The 12468-nt window shown below is 45.9% G+C and overlaps 1 protein-coding gene across 1 annotated transcript in view; it reads right to left on the reverse strand.

The window, feature by feature from the left end:
* SYN2 (synapsin II) overlaps positions 1 to 12468 on the reverse strand; it is a 184130-nt gene that overhangs the window by 11820 nt on the left and 159842 nt on the right. Inside the window, exons 8-10 of the mRNA XM_025375457.1 lie at positions 12168 to 12242; positions 10986 to 11088; positions 9571 to 9720 (exon numbers count right to left, since the gene is read on the reverse strand). Coding sequence (XP_025231242.1) covers positions 9571 to 9720; positions 10986 to 11088; positions 12168 to 12242 — 328 coding nt within the window. The remainder of the gene's footprint in view (positions 1 to 9570; positions 9721 to 10985; positions 11089 to 12167; positions 12243 to 12468) is intronic.

Consider the following 12468-nt stretch of genomic DNA (forward strand, 5'->3'; position numbering starts at 1 on the left):
GTCAAGGGCTGGCTTGGGTAGTAGTGAGCTTCCTGGCATGAGAGGTATTTCAGCAGTGCTTGGACAAACTCTGGTCAGAGGGGCTCACATAGCTGCAGGCACATGACTTCTACAGGCCCTTCTAGCTCTGGGCTTCCATGAATTCGTTTATGCATTTTTTTTCCCCAGTTCTTCAGGTGTGTGAGAACTGAGACAAGCCTTTCTTAGCTACAGAGTTCAAGACCAGCCTGGACCAGCTACAGAGTCTCGAACTCAGCAAGACCTAGGGTTATTGGGCCTGTGCAGAGATGTCTTGCAGGTATAGGCTTTCAGGGGCTTGGCAAAGAGAGTGTGCTGCTTCTATCAAAGCTAATTGGGCTGGTATCCTGCTATGCTGAATCCACTGGGCTTAGTGATCAGAGAAGCCAGGGAGGAAGGAGAGAGCTGGTGAGGCTCAGAGACTTCTCCAGGTTGGTAGGTCCACCACTTGTTAAGGGAGGAATGCAAGGGTTTTCCTTACATAGAGATACAGAGTCACAAATGCCCAGCTTACTCCATTCTTACCTTCCCCTCTGTTGATGTCAGAGCACCAAAAGGGCAGGGTGCACGGTATTGTGAACTCCCTGAACTGGGGCCCAGAAGATCCAGCTCTCCTGCTTAGCAGCTGTGTGACCTTGGGCAAGTCAGTTGCCTTCTCTTTGCTGATATGTGAAACAAAGATACACTTGCCAGCCCAAGACATCTTAAATAAGCATTGTTAGGCTTAAACTAAAGAGCGTGCTTTGTAAACTGTAAAGTGTTAGACAATGTAACTGAGCATCCTACTATTATTAAATAATAAATATAAATCCAAAGGAAGGGAGGTCTAATGTTAGAATCAGTGAAGAAGATATTGTTGTGTGGTTTCCTGTCACCTGATGCATAGTTTCATGAATAGGGAATTCTGGTCTGGGTTATACCATGCCTTCTGTATATTGCTTAGTTCCAGCAAGGTCCCTGCAAAAATGGTAAATATTAGCTCTTGAGATGATTGGAAAGGAGATCACTGGCCTGCGACAGAAACCAAGCCCATGGATGAGGGTTTGCGGGTTTTTGTCAAAAGCAACTTTAAAATGCCATCCCGTGGCTTTCGGCAGACAAGCTGGAGAAAGGAGCTCCTGAAGTCCCAGCAGGATGGAAAGCTGAGGAAGGAAAGACATTGAGTGACTCAACACTTGTGAGCTGTTGGCCTGAGACCAGCTGCTCCAACCAAGGAGGAAGGCCTGTGCTTGCTCAGCATATCTGAGACAGGAAATTGGGAAAGGGTCCCAGGGTCTGGCCCCAGGAAAGAGGCCAGGCCAAGCTCCTTGCCGGACACGCCACAGAACTATTCTGATCAGCTCCCCCAGGCCCCGCTTCCCCGGTCTAGGACCCCAGGGAGAATGAGGCAGCGGGAAAGAATGTGGTCGGGAGGTTGTAGGTTTAGTCGGTGCAAAGGGGACCGCATGTTTTGAGGCACCTTGGGATCTTTCTGGGCTTGCCCCTGCAGTCACCAGCGCCCACCTTCCTTCCTCCTTCTAAAAGGTGCCCAGGGATGAGCTGCTTCTCCTTCCCTCCTGGGGGGAGTTGCTTCTCTGTGTGCAGAGCTCATCTCCAGGAGGGGGGCCCTCTCATAACCTAGGACCCAAGAAATATCCCATGGGGGCAGTCCCTGAGTCTTCTGGGGGCACTGAGGGGCAGGTCACTCAAGGTCAGAATGTCAGCTTCAAATGATTAAACATGTCCCTGAAAAGTTAAGACAGTCCCAGAATAGTTAGCTTCTCTTAATAGTCTGTTAAGGGATCTAGTCACTAGTGGCTTTATCTGAACCTGCCCCAAATCTCCTCACGTTCTCAGCTTATACTCACTGGGGAAGAAATTCACTAAAGCCATTCCTGCTGTGGGAAGCAGGAAGGCATTTCATTTGTCCTAAATTTACCTCTTCTAAGCTGAAGTGAAGCCCTGTTAGTCCCATGTTGGGGATCGGAGAGACCTTTGGACCCCTCCCTAACTGGATAGCCCTTTAGATTCCACTTCTCAGAGTGAAGAAACCCCTTCTTAGGCTTGGTCTTCTTGCACTCAGGAGACCTCATATTTTTTAGAACAGGGGCGGCTAATCTTTTGGTTTTCATGGGCCACACTGGAAGAAGAACTGTCTTGGGCCACATACACTAACACTAACGATGGCTGATGAGCTAAAAAAAAAAAAAAAAAAAAACAACTGCAAAATATCTCATAATGTTTTAAGGAAGTTTATGAATTTGTGTTGGGCCACATTCAAAGCCATCCTGGGCTGCAGGTTAGACAAGCTTGTTTCAGAGCCTTTGTGGCTGGAAAAACCTCGCTGAAAATGTTTTCTTTCTTTTTATACCAGAGAACCCATATAAAAAAGGCCTGGTAGAATGTCCCACCAGAGACCAGAGGTTATTCAGCCTCAGTCCTTCAATTCTGAATTCTCATCACAGCCTTTCCCAGGTCCCGTGGCTGCACACAGTCTGGACCCCAGCATGTCAGGCTTGGAAGGAGATTGTATAAGTTACCTGTTCCAACAGCCCCAGTCCCCAGCCCTTGCCTTTCACCATGTGCCTTACAAGCTGCTCATCCTGCTCAACGTCAGCAACAATGTAGCAGCCGCATACCATTTCTGAGTGTTAGAGAGTTTACTCCCTACACTAGTTCAAAACCAAGCAGATTTGCCTTTTGGAATCAGTTCTACCCCATGACAGCATCAGAGAGCTAAAGATATTAATTAATGTACTCCTTGAGATGTCTGCTATTCAACTGCAATTCCTTTAACTTTTACTCATAGCACAGATTTGCCAATTGCCTCAACCTCCTGGTTTCTCTCCTCTGAGCACATTCTGATTGGAGTTAGAGTTTGTCCTTGTTATACTGTAACCCTCAGACTAGAAACATTTCGGATGTGCTCTCATCAGCTCAGGGTAGGAGAAGAGGCTCATCTTCATTCTGGACACCAAATGTATACAAATGCTTCCAAAGGCTGAGTCTTAGAATCATTCCCCATGGGTCTAACCCACCAGCCAAATGGGAAGCCAGCTCTGCGGCATAACTGAGGGACACTGAAGAGAGAACAGTTCCCATCTTAGTCCGTCAGTGTCTGAAATTCCTGCATGAGCAATTCAGCCTTCTGGCTCTGGAGAATTTTACAGGAAAATAAAAAAAGTGGAACCAGTATAATGAGAAATGAAAAAAACATTAGCCACATGAAGGAGAAGACCAGATGCCATCTCTACTGGCATGGCCTGAAAGCTCTGTCCCCCTGAAGTTCTCTCCCTGGTTCCTGGGAGTCTGAAGAGCAGCCCACACCTCACCAGAGCCCTAGGACGCAAGGCCCAGCTCAGATCCTAGACAAGAGACCCCAAAAGTCAGTGAATGTGTAGGAGGGGTGGTGGGAAGGCAGTGGCACAAGGAAGAGACTCTGTAGGTATACAGCCTAGAGGCTTTGGCCATCAATGGCCACCAGGTGTCACTGCCACCTCGAGAACAGTCTCTCTAAAGCATTTCAGAGCCCATGTACAGAGACAGAGGGTCAGTAGCTGCCGCTGACCCTCACAGCAGCCCGCAAGCTGGCAGTCCGGCCAGGCTGAGGCCAAGCTGTCACTAACCAGATCAGGCTTTGCCACTCACCTCCCTGCTCTTGGTGACATGACCAGTGCTTCTTATGCCCTTTCCCCTATTCCTTTGAAATGTGTGCAGCAGCTGGTTCAGGCCCACCCCCACGTCTTTGCTCTTTGCTTTCTATAATTAATCCATCCCAGGCTGGGGAGCTGGCTGGTAACAAGGTAAGGTGTGCCCTCCAATCACCATCCTCACCCCTAAGTCCCAGCTCCCTGTCCCCACTTTAGGTGTTCCTCTGGAATCAAATACATGAAAGCACTAATGGTAGAGCTAAGGGCAAGGATAGAGAAGGAGAAAGAGAGAAGGGTAGACAAGCAGCTAGCCACAAGTCTGTCCTGGTCTTGGTCTAGAATTCTGGGCAGGAGCAGCTCCTAGGGCTTATGACTCAGACCAGAAGCTCTTTCAGCCTGAGCTTCCACAGCCACAGAAGAAAGAGGCCAGCAAGAGGCACCTATGAGGAATGGTGACAATGCCTGTGGGCAAGTTAGTGACAACACCTAAGGGCTCAGCTGGCCATGTAAAGTCCTGGCTGGGATGCAGGTAATGTTCCTCGGTTCACATCCTTTCCACTTGCACACTACCAAGATCATCCATAGGACCTGACATCAATCCAATAGGCTGATAGGGGTGTTAAAGATGCCTATTCCAAATGATGAACTCACTCAACAAATATGTATTACAATGGCACATCAAAGGGAGTGGGGTAGGAGTGGTTTGCTTGGTGGGAAGAGTATTTTATCAACGTCATTTGTATAGAATTGCTATCATATGTTGATAATAAAAAGCAGGACAATTTAGTTATTTTAAAAATTTTTCTATAGTCAACTGCTTGCACCTGGGCAAACCACTCTCACCTGCCTCCCCTTGGTACACCCTTGATGTATTAAATGGCTACTAGGTGCTAGATACTGTTGCCCTAGAGATATAGCCATAAACAAGTCTGTACTCTTGAGAACCTTACATTTTAGTAGAAGAGACAATGAAATAGACAAGAATAATCTCAACTGGTAGTAAGCGCTATGCAGAAAATTAAAGAAGGGACAGGTGGTAGCCAGTGAGTAGGTGGCAGCTTTGGAATGGATAGTTGAGGAAGTATCAGTTATACTGTTAAGGAAAAGCCAGTTATGGCTGGGCACGGTGGCTCATGCCTGTAATCCCAGCACTTTGGGAGGCCAAGGCAGGTGGATCACGAGGTCAGGAGATCGAGACCATCTTGACCAACATGGTGAAATCCCATCTCTACTAAAATACAAAAAATTAGCCGGGCGTGGTGGCAAGTGCCTGTAGTCCCACCTACTTGGGAGGCTGAGGCAGGGGAATCGCTTGAGTTTGGGAGGCAGAGGTTGCACTGAGCTGAGATGCGCCACCGCACTCCAGCCTGGCGACAGAGCAAGACTCCGTCTCAAAAAAATGCAAAACTAAGAGGGAAGAACATTTCAGAGAGAGAGTACAGCCTAATACAAAGATCCTTACCAGTGTGGCTAGGGCACAGTGAGCAATAGTTAGGATAGTACAAGGGCAAAGAGGCAGGTAAGGGCCTACATAAATTGCTTGGGAAAAACAGTGTTGTGGGGACAAGATTAAGGGAAAAAACCTAGAGTTCTGTGTTATGTTTAGGGTGCCCTTAAGATATGCAAGTAAGGATGTCAAGCAAGAATTAGAAATATGAGTCTGGAGTTTGAAGGGGTGGTCAGGGCAGGAGATAGATATGGGCTGGCCAAGACCACCAACAAATATATACATTGACCAAGTTCTGGGGCACTGATGTTTAGACACTCAACAGAAGTGGAAGAATCAGCAAAGGAGGCCAAGAAGGGGAAGCCAATGATGTAGAATGAAAACCAAGTGAGGGTGGGGTCTCAGGGGCCTAGAAAATAGTGTTTAGAGGAGGGAGTAGTCAACTGCATCAAATGCTACTGAAAAGTCTGAAAGATTAGAACAAAAGTGACCACTGCACTCAGTGACATGGAGATGACTTTTTTTTTTTTTGAGACAGAGTCTCGCTCTGTCACCCAGGTGCAGTGGCGCAATCTCGGCTCACTGCAATCTCCACTTCCGGGGTTCAAGTGATTCTCCTGCCTCAGCCTCCCAAGTAGCTGGGATTACAGGCACCCGCCACCACACCCAGCTAATTTTTGTATTTTTAGTAGAGATGGGTTTTCACCATGTTGGCCAGGCTAGTCTCGAACTCCTGACCTTGTGATCCACCTGCCTTGGCCTCCCAAAGTGCTGGGATTACAGGCGTGAGTCACGGCACCTGGCCTCATGGAGGTGACTTTGACAAGGGCAATTTCAGTGGGATGGTGGGAGTGGGATGCTGACTACAGAGGACAGGAGAGACAATGTGGTAAAAGGGAGACGGTGTCTAAAACAACTTTCCAATAATCTTTTGGAAAAAGAGAAATTGATGGTGGAGAAGAGAGAAGATACTTGAAAACAAAAAGGAGATAAAATTTAGGTCACAAGTGGAGGGTGAGCCTTCGAGCAGATTCATGTGGGTGGAGGTGCAGATAAGTGGGTGGATGTGATAGCAGGGACACGAAGGTAATCTAGTTTGACAGTTCCATAGTCCTGGACTTATGATGGCTGAAATGTCTGCTCAAATGTAACCAATGAAAATGTGCTATTATCTAGAGGAAATTGGAGGTGGGAATATGACCAGTACAGTCATGGCTTTAAGCTCAAGTTGTGGAGTTTTGACAACTGTGGCTGACTGTTGGATGTCTTCTGCCTTCTGGGTGGCCTGAGGTCAAGGCACAAGGCTCAGGAGGAAGCTCATAGAGGTTACCAGAAGATACCATCTGAGAAATGATGACCTCTGAATTCACTCATTATTTCAATTTATAATATAAACGTTTTGGACAGCAACTTTAAGTCCTAAGGCTATTAACTAATTTTAAGCACACACTCTGCATTTCCATGTTAGTCAATGGAAATGCAGATCAATAAGGCATAGTCCTTGCCCGCAGGGGCTGAAAGTATTTGAGAAACATTTGCTATATTAACTTAATCATGTGTATAGTAAAGAATTTGGCTTTGCCCTAAGAGAATACACTCCTGGAGTTTCTGGAGTGATAGGAGTGTCTCTTGTCACTCATAGTAGGTCCCTCAGGCCACATGGTATTATCCTGACCTCCAAGGAGGGAGGAGCCAGAGGCTGAGTTCAACCAGGTGATCAATCAGTCATGCCTACATGACGAAGCCCCAGTAAAAACTGTGAACCCTGAAGCTCTGAGGAGCTTTCTCAGTTGTTAATACTCTATGCATATTGTCACATATCAAAGCCAGGAAGGGAATGAGTCCTAACTAATGGAAGCTTTGTGTTTGAAACCCTCCCAAATTCTGCTCTACACATCTTCCTTTGGCTTAGTTTTGACCTGTATCCTTTCTCCATAATACACTGTAACTGTGAGTATAATAGCTTTCAGTGAGTTCTTCCAGAGAACTGTCAAACCTGAGAGTGGTTTTAGGAACTTCCTGAACTTTCAGGTCATGTTAGGAGTGAGGGTCTTATGGAGACTTTGCAGTTTGGCTAACTTCAGACTTTGCAGTTTGGCTAACTCCAGGTATTATGTGGCCTTAGAATTGAAAGGGATCTAGACATCATCTAATTCAACTCCATTTTATAGGTGAGGAAACAGAGGTCTAGAGATGGGAAGTGACTTGCCCAAGGTCACATAATGTTATAGCAGAGTGAGGATTAGCTCTTATGTGTCCTGACTCCCAGCATGGTATGCATTCCACAATATCCTTTGGATATGAATATAAGGCTGAGCAAAAAAAAGCTTATCCTTGAGTCAAACTGACTTTGCTACAAGGAATTTCTGAAAGAGATGCTATATTTAGGGAGCTTATTCCTTGCTATGTTTTCTGCCTTGACACTGACGTATTGTAGATTTCTCTTACAAAATGTTCAAGCTACAACATTTAATGTTTATAAAATAAGGGGCTTATACCAAAGAAGGGCTAATAATGCTTTTTTGTGGGGTAGAAAATTTTGTTCTGTAAATTATCTCTTTGCTTCGTAACTTTTATACTTTAGACACCATTTTGTATAATATGGATTGTCTTGCTACAAGGGATCTTAGTGTGTTCAACCTTTAATCTTAGACACAAAGATGCTGAGGCACAGAAATGGGAAGAAACCTACCCAAGGTCACCTCGTGAAGCAGTGGCAAGGACAGGGCTAAATGCAGGTCTCCTGACTCTTAGCATGGCCTTCATTTTAGTTCAGAATGACTTTCCTTGTAGAGGGTCATGAAAGTTTACACATTTTGTAAGCACTTAAGGGCCCTTCACAGAATCCCAGAGCAGCCCATTCTGTCTGGGTAATGTCAGGTTCTCTTACCCTGTCATAAATTCTTTAAGATACTACCAGATGTTCTCTGTTTTTCTTAGTATTAAAGGGAAGAAGGAACTCCTTGTCACTCTTCTGCTACAGCAGGGACAAGCAGTAATCTGGTTTGCAGATTCTCTCTCATTATCTAGTGTGGACTAACGGGCAGAACTAGGATTCACATATCTTGATTCCATCACATTTACAAAATCATAAAATCTCACCATAGGCCTGATTTTTTTCAACCATAAAAATCTTTTTATCATCTCTAGTTAAATATAGTAATTAAATAGTGGGTTTGTATCTCTAACAGGCAATTAACTTTTGTTTTCCCAGTTACCCTACTGTGATTCTCTAGTAACCAAAACACTCATAAGAGCTAATACATAACAACATACCATCATACAGGGCTATTGTCAACTCAGATACCCAGAAAGAGTCAGGGTCCACATTTATCAGCCCAGAAGTTCCCATTTATCAGGATTAGTGAAGATGGAAGTATTCTACTCAAAGAAAATTTCAGAGCATAGAAGGTCTCTAGATATCAGTGGGGAAACTTGAGATCCAGAGAGGGAACTGACTTATCAATTGTTACACTGTTTTATGTGCTGGTCACCAAGCCAATAAATGAAGAGTCTAGGATTCAAATTTGGGTAGTTCTCACTTCACAGCCCACACTCTGAATCACTATTCTATTCTACCTCCCTAACTGTTTAAAGTTGGATTTTGAAGGAAAGCTATCCGAGAGAATTCTCATTTATAAATAATAAAACTTGAGCCCAAGAAAGGCTAGTCATTTCCCCCACAAACTTACACAGCTATTTAGAGGAAGAGCTAGACTTAAGATTCAGTTTTTGATTCATTGTCCCAAGTTCTTAACATTTCATAGTATAAACATCTAGTGGAGTTGGGGATACTTTTGAAAGATGAGATACCTCTTGCATGGGAATAAAGACCTTTCCCTGCCACAGGGTCTGATGTTCCACAAAACTTCAGTGTGGATTTCCCACTAGACCTGCAGCTGGAATGCTGTTGCCATGAGTGTGATTGGCCGACTGAAGAAGGCCACTTCTCTCTTAGGAAGGAAAGATTTCTAATTTGAGTTTTGCCTTGTCACTCTCTCCCAGAATGAGGGACCTGATTCTCCCCTTTCCAGACCAGCTTATTTCTCAGAAAGAGCCTTCCTTATTTACAAAGATAGCAGGCTCGACACAGTGAAGCAGTGAATAGACAGTAAGTGATGTGACCCAGCTCTTCCTCAAATACCTCTCAGTTTAAAATCGGAAGCATCCTGAGTCCCAGGTGAAACTGGCTCTGGTTCCCTGGAGACTTCAGGTTCAGAGGAAAGAGATCCAGTGCTCCTCTGGTTAATTATATAATTGATATTGCAGATTGCTGAGAAGGCCCCTATAAGGGGTGGTGAAAAATAATCAGGCCTCCAGGGGAAAGGGAAGGGAAGGAAGAGGGAGATGTCTCCTTAGATCCCATTTAGGCCTGTGGGCATCTGGCCTGTACTCCATTCTTTAGGCCACCAACATCTAGAGCAGTGGGCTTGGGAATGGTTCTTGGCTCTGCTATGTCTCTTCCTAGCTGCTTACCTGTGGCTGCTGGGTTGTTAGGGGTCTCTGAGGAGACAGGGCAGGAGTCCTGGACAGCAGCTGGTTCATCTTGCTGATGACTAGTTCGGTGATGAGTTGCCTGTCCTCTACCTGATGTTCCCCAATCAGTGGCATGCTACAGTCCATGACCTGGTGGGAGATGTGTCCCAGGTGAGGAAAGAGGTCTGGAAACATAAAAGGCCTGGTACAATCTTTCAGAATGGGTAGAAATTAAGCCAGCAGAGGTGGATTGGAGATGAAGCAGGAGTTCTTCTCTTCAGCTGGAAGTATGATCATTTGCAGAAATAGGATCTTTGTCGCTTCCTTCTACAAACCTTTGCCTCAGGTCTTTTCCCCAAGCTTTACCCGTGCCAGGGCTCAGTGAGACCACAAATTGCTGAATGAAGGTAGCCAGAAGAGGTAAAAAGCAAGGAGAGGGTAGAGCCTCAGGGCGCAAAAGTTTGCAGGCAGGGAGCAGGCAGATGTGAAAGACATCCCCTTAAATCTCTGATTAGAAGCATGCGCTTTTCATCTCTGTTACTTTTCACCCACAGAATCTCTATCTCTAAGCATGTTCTGCTCACTAAATGACCAGGTTCATCCCTCTGTACCTGAACTGGGATGCCCTCCCTTCTCACCACCAATCCTGGTTCTTCCTGTACCTCAAGGCTCAGATCAGTGTTTTCCTCCTTTAGGAAGTGTCTGCCTCACAGACTCCATAGTCCAACTTTCTCAATTATGGATGAGAAAACAGAGGCCCACCTAGCAAGGAGAGGTGTGACCATTCAGAAGGTTACAGACCATGCAGGAAATGAGAGAGATTCTGAATTTGAAGCCTACTTTGGGCTCCTGACACCAATATCCTGGAAATACCACCAAACTCTTAGCAAGGAGTCTTTCCTGCTCCCAGCCAGATTGGGTAGGAATGTGTGTGAAGGATTCATACTGCCACTGGCTTTCCTTTAAAACAGGAAAAGGGAGTCAGCAAAGTTGTGTTAGAGGACCAGGCAGAGTAGTGTCTCCAAGGCTCAGAGAGATGCTAAGAAGAATGTTCTGCATCTGGTGCCCGGCTGAGACACTGATTCACTCTGTGGTCTTGGGAACATGTTCATGGTGTTAGGCCTCAGTTTCCTCACCTGTAAAATGAGCAGGTTGGACAGAATGACTCCCAAGGGTGGCTTTCTGAGACAGAGAATGGTAACATCACTACAGCCTTCCCAGAGGAATGACTAGTATCCCAGGAACCCATATCCAACATCTTTTACTCCTGGCTAGCAGGTTGGAAACAATAGCTACCCACTGATCTTGCTGGAACATTTCCATGGTTCAGGAGGCCCTAAATTAAAGGCAGTCTGAGCTGCCCACATAGTTCTTAAGCCTTGGGAGTTATCTCTTACTGCTTGGTCCAGACTTACCTCAAAAATGTAGTCTTTCCCATCTTTGCCATGTACAGCTTTGACGGCACAGATGTCCAGGCCGCCAAACATCTCAGAGCAGGTGTCCACCCACAGTTTGTACCTGGAGGTGATGGGGAGGTGTCCTGAAGCTGGGGCAATTCGCTCACCACAAAGCTCGCTTGCCGGTCAGGCTCTCCTTGCTGCCTCCATCTCTCCCACCTCCCATCCCCACTGCTCCCTCCATCTACCTGCATCAAGCACATACCCTTATTTACAGTGCCCTCCTCCATCTGCTTTCCAGATCCTACCCATTTTTGCAGACTCAAAGCAGTTCTCACCACCTCTAGAAGGCCTCCTTGGCTATTCCAGCCCATGCCAATTACTTCTTCCTTGGAGCTTCTATGGTATGTACAGTCATCTTTTCCCATAGGCTGTTAGAAGACGCCATGCTACTTCTTGACCACTTGCTGCTTAGAAACTTCTTCCACCAGATACTCTAGGTCATCATCCCTAAATTCAGCCTTCCATAAATCCCTAGGGCATGGACACGATGCAGCCAAATTCTTTGCTATGGAGTGGCAAGTGTGACCTTTGCTTCAGTTCCCAACAAGTTTCTTATTTCCATCTGAGACCTGTTAGCCTGGCCTTCACCGTCCATATTTTTAAGAGCATTTTGGTCACAACCACTTAACCAGTCTCTAAGAAGTTCTGAACTTTCCCTCAGCTTCCTATCTTCTTCTGAGCCCTTCAAACTCTTCCAACCTCTGCCCGTTACCCAGTTCCAAAGCCAATTCCACATTTTCAGGTATCTTTATAGCAACACCTCACTCCTTGATTAGTCTGTTTTGTGTTGCCATAAAGGAATACTTGAGGCTAGGTAATTATTAAAAAAAAAAAAAAAAAGGTTTATTTTGGCTCATGGTTCTGCAGACTGTACAAAAAGCATGGTGCCAGCATCTGCTTCTGGTGAGGCCTCAGGAGGCTTTTACCTATGGTATGGCAGTCTTTATCTCTATCATCTGTCTTTATCATCAGTCCTGCCTGATCTTGTTAAATGGGATACTTGGGCCTTTTGTAAAACGTTTTATCTGTCCTGTTTGCTCCGTGACTCCCTTTGGACAGAGCTTAATTCCTAAACTTCTTCATCTAAGGAAGTCTCCCTCTCACTGGGTTGGAAACTGGACTTCTTCTCTCACTCACCTGTCTGACATAGCGATCTGCTCCAGCATTGCAGAGCCAGTGTTCGTCTTCCAGTTCGCTGAGATCGATGTCCTCCTGCAACAACATCCCACCAGGATAGGACAGGCAGTGAGCCATACCAGCAAGAGGAGGGCATGAAACTTTCCAGAATTTTAGCTTTCTGTTGTTTTCCACATCTGCTTCTCCCACAAATAGCCCAGAGGTCTGTCTGCTGAGCCCAGAGCCTGGGTGCCTCTGCCAAATCCCCACCTGCAATACCCTCCTCCTCTCTACAAGGGTCTTGCCCAGACTGCTCTGGCTC

Source organism: Theropithecus gelada, chromosome 2 (genome assembly GCF_003255815.1).
Source record: "Theropithecus gelada isolate Dixy chromosome 2, Tgel_1.0, whole genome shotgun sequence".
Lineage (NCBI taxonomy): Eukaryota > Metazoa > Chordata > Mammalia > Primates > Cercopithecidae > Theropithecus > Theropithecus gelada.